The sequence below is a fragment of the Scheffersomyces xylosifermentans genome (genome assembly GCF_036884685.1).
Source record: "Scheffersomyces xylosifermentans strain CBS 12540 chromosome Unknown RJT20scaffold_2, whole genome shotgun sequence".
Lineage (NCBI taxonomy): Eukaryota > Fungi > Ascomycota > Pichiomycetes > Serinales > Debaryomycetaceae > Scheffersomyces > Scheffersomyces xylosifermentans.
Window position 1 is genome coordinate 1,315,777 of NW_027042940.1, and position 13,414 is coordinate 1,329,190.

A 13,414-nucleotide genomic window follows, 5' to 3' on the forward strand; every position below is an offset into this window, starting at 1 on the left:
TTCTAGATATTGTAACAAATTGAAAGTTGGCAATGAAGTTCTCAAGAACGCCTTCTAGTGGTGTAACAAGTGAACTCTAGCTAATATACATTAATTGGATTATCAGAGAAGCAACAGCTCATTGAGCTCTATAGTCCCTTCAAACAATCTGTAGTTTGAAACTATCCATCTACTTCAATGTTGTCTTCGTTTGTTCCTGCTGCATTCACACCAGTCTTGTCCTCTCGGATGAAAAGAACATTATTACATCTGATAAAAATTTCACCGATGAGCTCCTCTTTATTCTTACCTTCTTCATGTATCACTTCGTAAGTGTTGTCAAGCTGAAAGTTCATGTAATTATCTATGGAAATCAATGTTCCTTTATATTCTGTTTTATTCCATTTCAACCTTACTATCACAAGTTTATTTATCAAGGTCTTCAAGAACGGCTTTGGGTTGATCGGTTGGAACTAGAATTGTTAGTACGGGAAAACTTGTAAAACGAGGAAATTATCCGAAAAGTTCAGATATTAAAATAGTGAACGTACCGATGACATATGCTTAGGTAGGATGCTATTTGATTTACACGGCGTATATTAATCCAGAGTATTAGCGACTACTTTACTCATTCATTAAGAGCTAAGTGAGAGTTGAATTATATCAGCCATGTCGTACGACATCACGACATTAATGTAGCAGCATCCTATTGTCAGTGAAAAAGTCTACAGTAATAGTTAATCAAAAGCTTAAAGCAGATAATCGAATACCCCATTGCTCTTGAAAAATACACCGAATATTACAAAATAAAGATAAGAATACGAATACCAATGATAATACAATCACGATCACGACACTTTTATTGATAGCACATTCTGTTTTTTTGTATCTTCCTATGTACTTCGAAAGTTGTCCCAATATCTTCTCCCATACTTAAGGAATAGCTGCGAATTTCCCTCTTGCCAGGTCGTGCATTCACCAGACTCCCAATAGTTACTGCAACGATTCAAACACGTACTTACACGAAGTTTTAATAAGCAAAGTGATTTGGCTACAATTCAAGACTAGCAACGGATTGAAGTCATAATTGAGGCAATGAGTAAGTTGAAACAGGTGCTCATCTTGGGTGGTCTCGTGAGATTTGTAATTCCCACGGTATTGCCACAGATCGTAAGCATATTGTCGTCAATTAATGAAATTTCTACACCAGTCAACTCGTTCAAATCATTGCAAGAGGCATTCTACTACTTGCGTCACAATATCAATTTGTATGATGGAGGAGTTAATCACAACCCTCCATTGTTGGTAGTTTTGTTGTCGTTATTCGACGACTTCTTACCCCAGCCATTAAGCGCCATTGCATTCAATTTGATCTACACCTTGATAGATCTCTACATAACCACCATTCTACTCAAGCTAAACAAGTGGTACAATGAACATAACAGCAAGAGATTGAAAAAAGAGTTGACAGGATTTAATGATGACTTAATCGCCAGTTTCTATTTATTCAATCCACTCATCATATTGACTAATTTATCACACTCCACATCTGTGTTCACGTTTCTCTTTATAACAGAATCATTGAATCAGCTTTTAATTCGCAAAAATGTGTGGAGATCTATGATTGCATTGGGACTTGCGACATATCTTTCATTTAGTCCTGTTTTTTTGGTCTTCCCAATCTTAGCATTAGCAAAGACCGCCTTATTTAAGAAGGACGCTAAAGAGATCTACTTTGAAGGAGGAGCTATCTTCATCAGTACTCTTGGTCTTCTTTTCTTGTGTTCATTTGCAACTACTGCCTCATTCCAATTTCTCGACCTGTGCTACGGTACTATCATTATGTTTAACAAGATATCACCAAACTTGGGATTATGGTGGTATATTTTCACCGAGATGTTCCAATTTTTTACGCCATTCTACATTGGTATCTTCAATTTATATTCAAGTATTTTCATTTTGCCATTGACATTAAGGTTGTATGAATTCAAGACTACCGCACCGGTAGGAGACTCATTTTTGGCGGTTGTTTTGTCATACATATGGATTTCTTTCACTAAATCATATCCAACAGTGGGAGATTTAGCGTTTGGATTGTCACTTTTGCCCATTTTCAAAGCTACTGTGTTCCCATACTGTAAATTTACATTCATCTACGGTTTAACACTTTTGGTATGCTTGTTTTTGTCTCCAATTTTCTACTATTGTTGGATCGTTTTAGGAAACGGTAACTCGAATTTCTTCTACAGTATCAACTTGATTTGGGGAGCCGTTCATATTTTCATCATCATGGATCTTCTCTGGGGTAAGTTGACGTACGACTACATCGTTGAAAATAAGATTCCTGAAGGCGATAGAGAAAAGTTAAGGCTCACGCAGATATAGGATATTGGTAATAGGCTACTCTGTATAGCATTTTTTGTAATATAGTCTCGAAATAAAAAAAAGAAATGCCTTCAGCCAGAGAATGAACTTGTTATTGTCGATTTTTTGGTAGGATTTGGAGATGGTCGTACGGTGTATTAAAATATAAACAACAGTAATACACTAGCCATTTTCATTTTTAGCTAATTGCATTTCCAATTTGTGGCCTAGGCAAGGCAATGTTTTTACCACGAATATAAATTATTAAATATGACCACCACCATTATACTCACATCTATGATAAGCGATATATGAGAGCATCATTAAAAAAATGTATCTGCTTCAGAAATTGCAGCCTTTTTTACACCCACTGCGAAAAACTAACCAACCAGTGAGCTGCAAACAGTAACATAGGTCAGAGTATACGGTGGACTACTGAGGGACAAACAAATCGTCAGACAATGAGAGATACAATATACAACAATATGTCAAAAGAGAGACAGACGATACCAACTAACCAGTAAAAATCCAAGGTGTCTCATTCACTCTGCAAAAAGACTCGCATTCCATGGTTATCACTCTCTCCATTGAATAGATCTCATTCTCGATAATGCACTCACATAATCTCATACTGACAAAATCTCATAAAAGCTAACAACCATTTGCTTTTTACTTACATAATTAACAAACCCTTTACTTACTACTTACAAAACTGACACTCTCATTCTTTTTACACAACCAACAGCCATTTACTTTCTACTATCATAAGTAACAAACCATTTACTTAACTCTTAAAAGTTAACAATCCATTCACTTAAATCTTAATAGCTAACAAACCATTTACTTAATTCTTAAAAAGTAATAACAACAATTCACTTACTATTGACATAACTAACCGAGGCAAACGTACGTACACATATAATCACCTCCACCATACAATGACTCTCACCATCTTATGCAACACACCTCACTTCTCACCTCTAGCATTTTCTCACTCACACTGACTACTTACTTACACTCACTACTCACTATTCACCTACTAAAATCTATATACTAACAAACACACCTCACGTGACACCACTTCCTGCCAATCAACTCGCGAGAATTTTCAATTAGGCGTGAAAAGCGTGCGAAAAAAAAAGGCCTTATTCCAATGGAAATCACCGGTTGAAGGTTAAGGAAAACCAATTGAAACCACCAGTGACCGTCGAATTGAAGTGTCATTAGCCGTCGTCTTGTCTCTCGTACATAGCATAATGTTGTCCCGTGTTTCTGCCCGTTCTTTAAGTACCGCCACCAAGTCTATCAAGGTCGCAGCCAGAGACGCTCCAGGCGCTTTAACCACTCTCTCCGTAGTGGTCAACAACGCCGGTTCCAAGACTGGAAAGTCTGGTGTCGCCCATTTGGCCGCCAAATTCAACTTCTTGAATACTGGCTCCAAGTCAGCCTTGAGATTCACCAGAGAATCCGAGTTATTGGGTGGTGTTTTCTCCACTAACGTCACCAGAGACGCCATTGTCTTGAACACTCAGTTCTTGAAAGAAGACTTGCCATACTACGTCGAGGCCTTAGGTTCTGTTTTGACCAACACCTCCTTCAGACCACACGAGTTCACCGAGGTTGTTTTGCCAGCAGCCAAGGCCGAATACGAGGCCGCTCACGCTTCTAATGCTTTCACTGCCGTAGAATCCTTGCACGAGTTGTCTTTCAGAAAGGGTTTGGGTAACCCATTGTACTATGATGGTACCACCAAGATCTCTGTTGACGAAGTCGCCCAATTTGCATCCGATGCCTACAAACAATCCAATGTTTCCATCTTCGCTTCCGGTGCCAACCCAGAGGACTTAGACACCTTCATTGGAGAGTCCTCCTTTGCATACTTGGCCTCTGGTTCTACTTCTGCTGCCCCAGTTGAGCTCTTCAAGGGTAAGGAATCCAGAATCAGAGCTGCTGGTGAATCTGGTGCCTTCATTGGTGTTCCAGTTAAGACTTCTGAATTCGGTAAGTACGAGACCTTGTCTGCAGCCATCGGTTCTTCCGTCTTAGCAGGTGCTCCATCTCCATTATCCAAGATTGCTGGTGCCTCTTCCTTCTTATACAAGTACCAAGACGCCGGTTTATTCGTCGTATCTGTCACTGGTTCTGCTGCTGAGGTTGCCCAAGGTATTAAGCAAGCCAAGAAGGTTGTAGACTCTGTCTCCACCACTGACTTGACTAACGCCACCAAGGCCACTCAATTATCCGTTGCATTACAGTCCACCTTCGAGTCTCCATTGGATATCAAGGCTGACGCTTCGCCAGTTAAATTAGGTGAGTTCAACTACGTTGCCATTGGTGACGTTGACGTTTTGCCATACGCCAACGAGTTGTAAGCGAACCGCGAGCTTCATATTCCCAAATCATAACCTAATGAACACTTCTTCATCATGTGCATATTTTTCTGATCTGATCGTTAAAATTGATATTCTAGAGGAAAAACAAATACATACACTTCAAAACACTCGCTTTAGGCGAATGGCGCAAGACCCGAACTTCTATGCCTCATGACACTGGTAAACCAAGCAGAGGATGAATAAGGACTAACTTTGTTCAGGAAAATGCCACTATTTTTATCAAGTTTTCTTTTCATATATTATATATACATACTGTTTAATATATTTATCGTAACCGCGAGATGTAGAGGTGATTTGTATGCTAGGCAAAGTAGTATATCATTTGCCCAGCATAGAATTTCATGGTAATATTCATGTAAAATTCAGAAGATTTGTATATCAAAGACAATCTATATATATTTGAAATAATTGAGTCATAGGGTTATAAGCTGCTTCCCATGGAACATTGAGACTTGACAGAGCACTAAAAATTAAAATAACATACATGCTACTTTACTTAATCTCATATAATGAGAATGCCTCACTTCTACCAAGTAACAGCATTTAGCATAGTGTATATATACAAAACCATGTAAAGGCAATATAGTTAGTCAAATAAATAGAATATATGTAGAATATATATAGACAATATATAGACTACACACATATATATATATAACACCTTATATGTCAAAGAAGTATATCCACATCACAGTTATATATTCACACACACCCTTTCACAGACCATCCATTACCATTCCGCAGTCTTTTAGCTGCAAATCTGCCGTTGCTGCTGCTGCTGCTGCCATCACTAGATACTAGTGGTCGTGTACTTTGACCAACTTTTGCACTACATCAATTTTTTGATGAGTTTTTCAGATGGTTGAAAGAAGTCCTATTAGAGAGTAGAGAGTTAAGGTCAGAAGGTTGATTTACCATAGATAGATATACGTAGCAGGATGTCAGACTTTGAAGATAACGCATTCAACGACGGTGCCGAGAACTACGACGACTTTGATGCGCCAGACCACTTCTCAGAAGACGACTTTAATGAACCAGAAAACGACGTCAACGGCGGTGATGCTGGTGTAAAGACTGCCGACGGAAAGACCATCATAAACGGAGGCTTTGGCCCCGATGACGCTGGAAACCAACAACCAAGAGCAAAGACGACCAAGGAATTGTCCATTCCAAAAGAAAAGAGAACCACAACCCCATACATGACTAAATATGAGCGTGCAAGAGTATTGGGAACGAGAGCTTTGCAAATCTCTCTCAATGCTCCAGTTTTAGTTGACATTGAAGGTGAGACTGATCCTTTACAGATTGCCATGAAGGAGTTGGCTCAAAGAAAAATCCCCTTGGTTATCAGAAGATACTTGCCAGATGGTTCTTTCGAGGACTGGGGATGTGACGAGTTGATTGTAGACCATTAACCGCTGATGCTTGTAGTGTATGGCTATGTCAGCATTTATCAAAACATTAAGCAACAATTCGCATTAAAGACTCCTTTTGTGCCTAAGGTCGAGACATCAGAAGACCATAACAGGAAAAGCATCGCCATAACCATCATTTTGAACAATCCAATTGTTCCTTTCGACTTCCGTATGGGGATTCGAAGAATAGATTCATTGGAAGTTCGAAAACCTTTGCATATATCAGACTCGTTTATCACTCCATTGTCCTTACTTCGTTTATTAAGTATTAATAAATTTGTGTATATTTAGTTAAATAATTTAAAATGTTCTTAGAGAAGTACGTTTCGTATCACATATGGAGAATTTCGAAGATACTAGGTGTAGTGATTCTTCGTATAATGTCTGTATTTGTAAATGCTCATGATTCCAATCTATTTCTTCTAATTGATATAGGCGTCCATCCATTTCGATGCCAAAAACACCTTCTTTCCATCCATCTGCTCCTTAACAAACCCGTCTACCATCTTATCAAAGGTAGATCTTGCCAACCGGTGGTCTCCAGTTCCGATGTCGCCTAATTGGACCGAGCAACACGCTTCTTTAATGGTATCAAAGTTTATTATGAGGTCGTCATAGCGGGCGTCTCCGTTGTCGTCGTCGACAAACACCTTGAGAGCGTTGTATATTGTTGATCTATCCTCCAATTTCAGGAGTTCTTTCGCCATTATATTCAGAAATTGGGTGAAATTTATTCCAGCGTCTTTGCTATTGGAGTCGTCACCTTCTAGGGACAACATCGAAGAGAGCTGGTCGTCTGAGGGGAGATTGAGTCCTAAGGTAGTGTAGAGTTTGACGAGGTCGTCTTTTGTGATGATTGAGTCTCTTGATTCTCCGTCGATGAGAGTGAAGGCGTTTCTCAACTGGGATTTCTGGGAGTTAGATAGCGTGTTGAGGGCCAGCATTGTGGTGTGGTAGATGATTATGTGAGTATGTGAGAATATGAGTGTATATGTGACAGTGGATGAAGTGGACGAAGTGGATCAAATAGGCGCCTATCTTTTTTAATGAAAGCAAAACAGTGTAACTAAAACAAGGAAGTTAAGCGACTACTAAAATGAGATCTAAGAAAAAAAATCACGCTTCAAAATGATTAGTATCAAATGTATCAATAGATGAAAGGTAGCGAATAAAAGTAAAACAATGAAAGCAACAGTGAGAATAAAGAATGTAACGTATTATATTAAATTGAACCAATGCTCTGTACGCACAACAAATAAAATAGAGGAAACGAAACGAATCGAAAAGAAACCTCAAACGAAGAACAAATATATATGTAAATAGGTGTGTTATTGTGCTAATGTGTTACTGTGTTAAGGTGTTATGTTATGTATTTAATACTGATATTGTTTTATACAGTGCTTAACTGTGTAGAGTAGAGACTGCAAAAAAATGCAGTTCGTAAGACCATTGACTGGGTGTAACGTTTAGTTAGAGTTGGGAAACATGATAGAGAGAAGAAGTCGTCCAGGAAGTAGCATTCAGTGTAGTTTGTATTGAGTGGGGATACGAATTAATGTTTTAGTATGCAATATTAGTTTGCTTGTATGGTAGTATTACTTACTGAATAAAAACAAGTTTAATAGTGTTTGCTTACAGACTGGACATTCTACTAACGTGCTTAACGTCGTGAACAATAAACCGTTGGAGCATATAAAACATGACACATAACTCGAAGAACAAGCACACTTATCACACTTATTATTATAACCTACTGAGAAAATACCAGTAAGTATATACATAAGATGGAAAATATAAGGTGTATTATATATTAGGTATATAATAGACACTACCTACATAACCGTCTCAGTACATATGAAGAACACCACAGAGTGGTTGCACATTATATAGATATTAACGAAATAGAAGGGTATCTCTCTCAGTCAACCCAATCACACAGTCAACTCAATCTCGTCTTTTTGTCTCGTTCTCATCGTGAAGTCTCTTTCTCCCAGTTAACTCAATCTCCTCGTCTCATTCTCTCACTGTCTCTTCTTGACACTGACTGTTCCCTCAGTCGCACTTTTCTGTTTTTGATTATTTACGCGTAGATCACAGAAAAAACATTAACGACAAATCTGCTGCAAACAATTGAGAACCGTTGTTTGTATGAGCTGGTATTAGGGCGTTAGAGGAAGTAGTGTTCAACTGAGTCAGCACTTGACGACGATCCAATATAGTAGAAGACTCAACAAACTAGCCATTGACATAGACACAATTGTAAATAAAAAAAGTCTGAAAAAGGTACTGGAATTTAGTTCAAATAGAAACAACACCATTAAGAAACTCTAAACACAACTGAACACACCACCAGAAACAATACAAAAAAATAGCCAATTGCACAATAATGGAATCTGGAACCCTCTATAACCAGCCAGTGGTCATAGACAATGGTTCCGGTAACCTCAAAGCGGGCTTTGCAGGAGAAGACAAGCCCAAAGCTTACGGATCGGCCATCGTAGGAAGACCTAAATACCAAAAGATAATGGCGGGTTCATTGCTCTCCAACATAAATGACGACTCCAAAGCAGGCTTAACGTCAGCAGCTGGAACTAGTTCTTCAACGACCAAAGAAGAAACCTTTGTCGGAAACTTGGCCCAGGAGAACAGAGGCCTTTTGCGGTTATCATACCCCATTGAACATGGTATAGTGAATAATTGGGACGATATGGAAAGATTATGGCATCACACTTATTCTCAGGACTTGAAGACTAATGCAGAAGATCATCCATTGCTTATAACAGAAGCTCCTTTAAATCCCCGAAAAAATAGAGATAGAATGTGCCAGCTTTTATTTGAGCTGTTCAACGTACCGTGTGTTTACGTCTCCATCCAAGCAGTACTCTCCCTATACGCTTCAGGCAGAACTACGGGTTTGGTGATAGACAGCGGGGACGGAGTCAGTCACATAGTACCAGTATATGAGGGATTTTCATTGCCAACATCAATAAAGAGAATGGACATTGCAGGAAGAGATATCACAGAACAATTGTCCTTTAACATACGCAGAATGACAGGAGTATCGCTTCTGAGCTCCTCTGAACTTGAGATTGTCCGTATGATAAAAGAAAAGACATGTTTCGTATCGAAAGATCCAATTAAGGATGAGAAATTATATGCTACAAACTACCATTTGAAAGCCAACCCAGAGCTTTTCTCGACATATAAACTTCCAGACGGCCACGAAATACAGGTTGGTGTGGAAAGGTTCAGATCAACCGAAATATTGTTTAATCCCCAATTAATAGGAGATGAGTCTCCTGGCATTCATGAACTTGCATCCTTAGCCATTTCTAAGACAGATTTGGATCTCAGGCCAACGCTCTACCAGAACATAATTCTCTCTGGTGGAAACACCCTCTTAACTAACTTTGGAGATAGACTTTTATCTGAATTAAAAACCATGCAACTGCCAAGTTCAGATAATTCCAGTGTATGGAACAAAAGCTCCAACACTAACAGCTATAATACCAAGATGAAAATCAAAATATATGCCCCTCCTGAGAGAAAATACTCAACCTGGATAGGAGGCTCTATTTTAGCCGGACTCTCGACATTTAGAAAGATGTGGGTGACTTCCGAAGAGTATCAGGAGAATCCAGAAATTGTGCATATCAAGTGCTTATAATTGTTGTTAAAATTATTCGGCTACATAACTACTGATTACTGACACGGTGTTTTTCAAATTATACTCCAGGCTAACAGGTAGCCTCCTTTATTAACAGATAGTTGATATTAATAGAGAACATTAATCATTATATGTATACATAGACAGCAAATAAAAACAGCAAACTTTTCAAATACAGTAGTATCTGTCTCCAAAGTCTCCCAAACCTGGAACAATGTACTTATTCTCGTCCAATTTCTCATCAATTCCACCAGTTATGATCTTAACTGAAGGGTACTTCTCTTGGAAGGCCTTGATACCCTCTGGGGCAGCCAACAAGTTCAAGAAGAAAATTCTATCGGCCTGGACACCTCTTGATAACAAGACCTCCACGGCCATAATCGCACTACCACCAGTAGCCAACATTGGGTCCAATAAGAACACATAACGTTCGCTAATGTCTTCTGGCAACTTCTCGTAGAACAATTTTGGTAAAGCTGTTTCCTCATCTCTTTGGATAAGGATCTTACCGATTCTTACTGATCTACAGCAGTCTCTCAATCCCATTTCCATGGATTCACCAGCTCTGACGATGGAAACACCACAGATTTTTCCCAAAAATTTGGCTCCAGTGTACTCATTTCCACCGTGGCATTGAATAGTGGCCTTTTCAACTGGCAATTGGTTCAAGCCCTCTTCCACGAGCAAACGGATGATTCTGTCTGAGTAGAACACGAAATCTCCTCTTTTGGTTTTCTGATCACGAATGATAGAGTACAACCCGATCAATTGGTTGGTTTGCGGGAGCAAAACTACGTTCTTTTCGATTTCTTGCGACGTGGCCATATTTCAACTTCGGTACTTGACTGGTTCTTCAAGGCTGTGTATGCTAACTATGTACAAAATACCTATCTTGTTCCCCAATCTCTATTCTAATTACTAGTGGGTCGAATGATTTTTTCAGGCTGTTTGAGATGATCAGAATATTTTTTTTCTTATCTTAAATACGAGAATGCCGCAAACTCTAATTGCAGTGGGGAGTAGGGAGAGTCGGGAGAGGAGAGGGAGGGAATAGGAAGAGGTGAGTAGAGAGTAGAGAGAGAGAAGAGATGGAGGGTGGTTATGGAGTAGAATGGCTATAATCGTATGAATGTATGACATGTAATGAAATTGTAGAGGTAATAGAATTGATGAGTACATACTTAATATTACAGTGTTATTGAGTGTAGCGCTCCCACCTCAGAAAAATGTATAGGCGTCTCTAACTAATATTAATCCATACGGCTGCACAAGCGAGCCACATGGAAAGAATACCAAACTACATAATACGGAAAGCAAAAAAATATATATTACTTGGTTTTTAATATCTATATTACATGTGATACCACCAGTTAAACAGTTCAAATGTTAAAACAATGAAACTGCGGTGATACTACGATAGTTCGTTTCTCATCTACTCTTCTTCTGCTACGACAAATGGATTGTCAATGATTTCGCTGCCGTCCACTGGAGAAATGGTCAACAACGAAGTACATCTCACTACAACAAGCCCCAAGTTTCTGGTCTTGTCTGTTAATACACTGTCATCGTCTGCATCTAAAAAAAAATTATGTTAGTAAGCTGAATTCTCTCTCTTGGGATGATTGCCGGTCTTTACATTATTTCAATGGTAATATCGCCCCGCCAAATGCTATTTAGAAGTGACATATCCATATAGACAGTTACCGCATCATAAAGCATTTGGGCAAATACGCATCTACTGCCTGAAAATTTACATACCTCTGATATTCTCTGTGACGTCCTCCAACACTAAATTCATCAATTGGTCGAATCCCTTCAAGGTACCTGTAACTTGTCTTCCTCCGATGAATTTAACACGGATTACCTGGTCCTTGTATTTGTTCAAGTCCAAAATGGCATCTCTCTTTGGTCCCTCTTGCTTTGTCCCGCCGCTGCCGCCGCTGTTATTGTTGTGTCTCCTTCTATGGGTGTTGTGCTGTCTTTGCTGCTAAACATCATTAGTTAATAACTATTTCTTCTAAATCGAAACGCTTTTGTTTTACCGAATTCATAATAATAACAACATACTGTCTCGGCCATCTTGATCTACCAATATATCTATATGACTTATCAACTACAATGCTATGTCTTACTCTTTATCATCAGTTCTTCCTTCACTTTGTCCAAAAGTTTTCTCACTTTAAAGTCCTTAACTATGGGAGTGGCCATTCCGGTATATAGAGTCGACACATAGTCCATAGTCTAGTCTGTGGTTTAGACAGTGGTTACTTATGAATAGTAGTTAGTTGTAAAAGAATATCATACCATGGATAGTTGTGTGAAGAGATGTGAAATACTGGACCTTTCTCTGAGTCGCTATCTATAAGAAATGGAATTTTACAAAATTTTATTCAATAGGCAATTTGCTACGACATACTCTCGCCATAAAGTGTTATGAGAACTTGTATTATACTGTTAATTCGTTCTTCATGAAAAGTGCTATGTACAGCGGTGGATGTATATATATAACTATCATTACAATGCATAAGTGGTTAAAACTCGTTTCTCAACCACAATTCAACTCTCTTCTTCTTTTCGTTGATTCTCTTCTTTTGCCTGTCGGTCAATTCGCTGACCTCCTTGGTCTTTAAGTGTTCGTCCAAAATACCGGTGAAAACGTTTACCTTCTGGATACTAAGTCCGAATTCCTTGCTTAATTTGGTTACAGTCCAAGTCTTTGGATCCTCGTTTCTTAATTCAATGATCTTTCTTGCAATTTCTGGTGTGACGCTGTAGTCTCTCTCATTCTGTGGTTTATATGCTGTGATTATTGGGTAGTCTTGTAATTGTTCCTTGGTAAAGACAGGCCCAGTATTTAACTTCCTTCTTGGGTCAGATTCAGGCAAAAAAGCTCTTGGAGTCTTTATAGATGGTCTGTGTATAGCAGATGCTGGGTTATGAATTAAGCCTTGTGTCTTCTTTGGCTTGAAGTTGAACTGTGATCTTACTTGGTTGTATCTGTTAATTGGCACTGGCTCAAAGGGTATAGATGCACTCGTAGATGATCTACGGATAAAATTCCTAAGCATTGTGATGGCTACCAAGATATCGTTCTATTACTATCCCCAACTATAGAATGGATCCAAATTAAAACCCTGTGTCTGATCTTTAACGGTACGATATATTGATTATCACTTACTTCAATATACTTAAGTTGAAAAGTTTTTCAGTGCTGCACACAAACACTATTTTTGTGAGTTTCCATCACGTGACCATATTTGCAACATATTGATTTTTATATCGTAGTAACTTCATTGAATACCCACTAAAAACTGAGGTAGTGCTCCATCTTCAGCAAAACTCCAGATAAATGATAATCTAGTATGTATTGTCTAATTTTGTAATTATCCTTCAAGGTTCTGCGTTGATACAAAGTTAACAATTTCCATTGGTAGCGCCGTAGTGACAATATTGCGGCATAGAGGTTAATATAGTATGTGGTAATGCACTGATGTTGGAATAGAATATTAAACTCCGATATAGTGTAACGGCTAGCACGGTTCGCTTTCACCGAGCAGACCCGGGTTCGACTCCCGGTATCGGAATTAATTTTTTTA

The 13,414-nt window shown here is 38.7% G+C and overlaps 9 protein-coding genes and 1 non-coding gene across 10 annotated transcripts; 5 read left to right on the top strand and 5 right to left on the bottom strand. All coding sequences in view use genetic code 12, as the record gives it.

The window, feature by feature from the left end:
- Positions 1-50: 50 nt before the first annotated feature.
- Positions 51-642, bottom strand: RJT20DRAFT_27922 (mRNA splicing protein). The gene is made up of 2 exons (XM_064919504.1): positions 531-642; positions 51-452 (listed from the first exon to the last, which is right to left on the bottom strand). Exons 1-2 carry the CDS (start codon positions 537-539, stop codon positions 162-164), a joined length of 300 nt encoding a protein of 99 aa, XP_064776028.1. The 5' UTR covers positions 540-642; the 3' UTR covers positions 51-161.
- A 432-nt stretch (positions 643-1,074) lies between these two features.
- RJT20DRAFT_144415 (GPI-anchor transamidase subunit) lies at positions 1,075-2,364 on the top strand (the record flags this gene model as incomplete). The annotated part of the gene is made up of 1 exon (XM_064918730.1): positions 1,075-2,364. One exon carries the CDS (start codon positions 1,075-1,077, stop codon positions 2,362-2,364), a length of 1,290 nt encoding a protein of 429 aa, XP_064776029.1.
- Positions 2,365-3,510: 1,146 nt separating this feature from the next.
- Positions 3,511-5,018, top strand: QCR2 (ubiquinol--cytochrome-c reductase subunit 2). Its single transcript, XM_064916607.1, has one exon. The coding sequence runs from the start codon at positions 3,600-3,602 to the stop codon at positions 4,713-4,715; it is 1,116 nt and encodes a 371-aa protein (XP_064776030.1). The 5' UTR covers positions 3,511-3,599; the 3' UTR covers positions 4,716-5,018.
- Positions 5,019-5,625: 607 nt separating this feature from the next.
- On the top strand, positions 5,626-6,410 carry RPO26 (DNA-directed RNA polymerase core subunit). Its single transcript, XM_064916608.1, has one exon. It carries the CDS (start codon positions 5,675-5,677, stop codon positions 6,149-6,151), a length of 477 nt encoding a protein of 158 aa, XP_064776031.1. The 5' UTR covers positions 5,626-5,674; the 3' UTR covers positions 6,152-6,410.
- RJT20DRAFT_125849 (uncharacterized protein) lies at positions 6,411-7,509 on the bottom strand. The gene has a single exon (XM_064916609.1). It carries the CDS (start codon positions 7,093-7,095, stop codon positions 6,574-6,576), a length of 522 nt encoding a protein of 173 aa, XP_064776032.1. The 5' UTR covers positions 7,096-7,509; the 3' UTR covers positions 6,411-6,573.
- A 783-nt stretch (positions 7,510-8,292) lies between these two features.
- Positions 8,293-9,896, top strand: ARP1 (actin-related protein 1). The gene has a single exon (XM_064916610.1). The coding sequence runs from the start codon at positions 8,538-8,540 to the stop codon at positions 9,816-9,818; it is 1,281 nt and encodes a 426-aa protein (XP_064776033.1). The 5' UTR covers positions 8,293-8,537; the 3' UTR covers positions 9,819-9,896.
- FUR1 (uracil phosphoribosyltransferase) lies at positions 9,897-10,739 on the bottom strand. The gene has a single exon (XM_064916611.1). It carries the CDS (start codon positions 10,641-10,643, stop codon positions 9,987-9,989), a length of 657 nt encoding a protein of 218 aa, XP_064776034.1. The 5' UTR covers positions 10,644-10,739; the 3' UTR covers positions 9,897-9,986.
- A 388-nt stretch (positions 10,740-11,127) lies between these two features.
- RJT20DRAFT_125853 (Sm-like protein) lies at positions 11,128-11,952 on the bottom strand. Its single transcript, XM_064916612.1, has 3 exons — positions 11,886-11,952; positions 11,577-11,805; positions 11,128-11,393 (listed from the first exon to the last, which is right to left on the bottom strand). Exons 1-3 carry the CDS (start codon positions 11,895-11,897, stop codon positions 11,251-11,253), a joined length of 384 nt encoding a protein of 127 aa, XP_064776035.1. The 5' UTR covers positions 11,898-11,952; the 3' UTR covers positions 11,128-11,250.
- Positions 11,953-12,247: 295 nt separating this feature from the next.
- Positions 12,248-12,964, bottom strand: RJT20DRAFT_125855 (mitochondrial 54S ribosomal protein mL58). Its single transcript, XM_064916613.1, has one exon. The coding sequence runs from the start codon at positions 12,884-12,886 to the stop codon at positions 12,350-12,352; it is 537 nt and encodes a 178-aa protein (XP_064776036.1). The 5' UTR covers positions 12,887-12,964; the 3' UTR covers positions 12,248-12,349.
- Positions 12,965-13,330: 366 nt separating this feature from the next.
- RJT20DRAFT_t30 lies at positions 13,331-13,402 on the top strand. The gene has a single exon. It is a non-coding gene; the product is annotated as a tRNA-Glu (tRNA).
- The last annotated feature ends 12 nt before the right edge of the window (positions 13,403-13,414 follow it).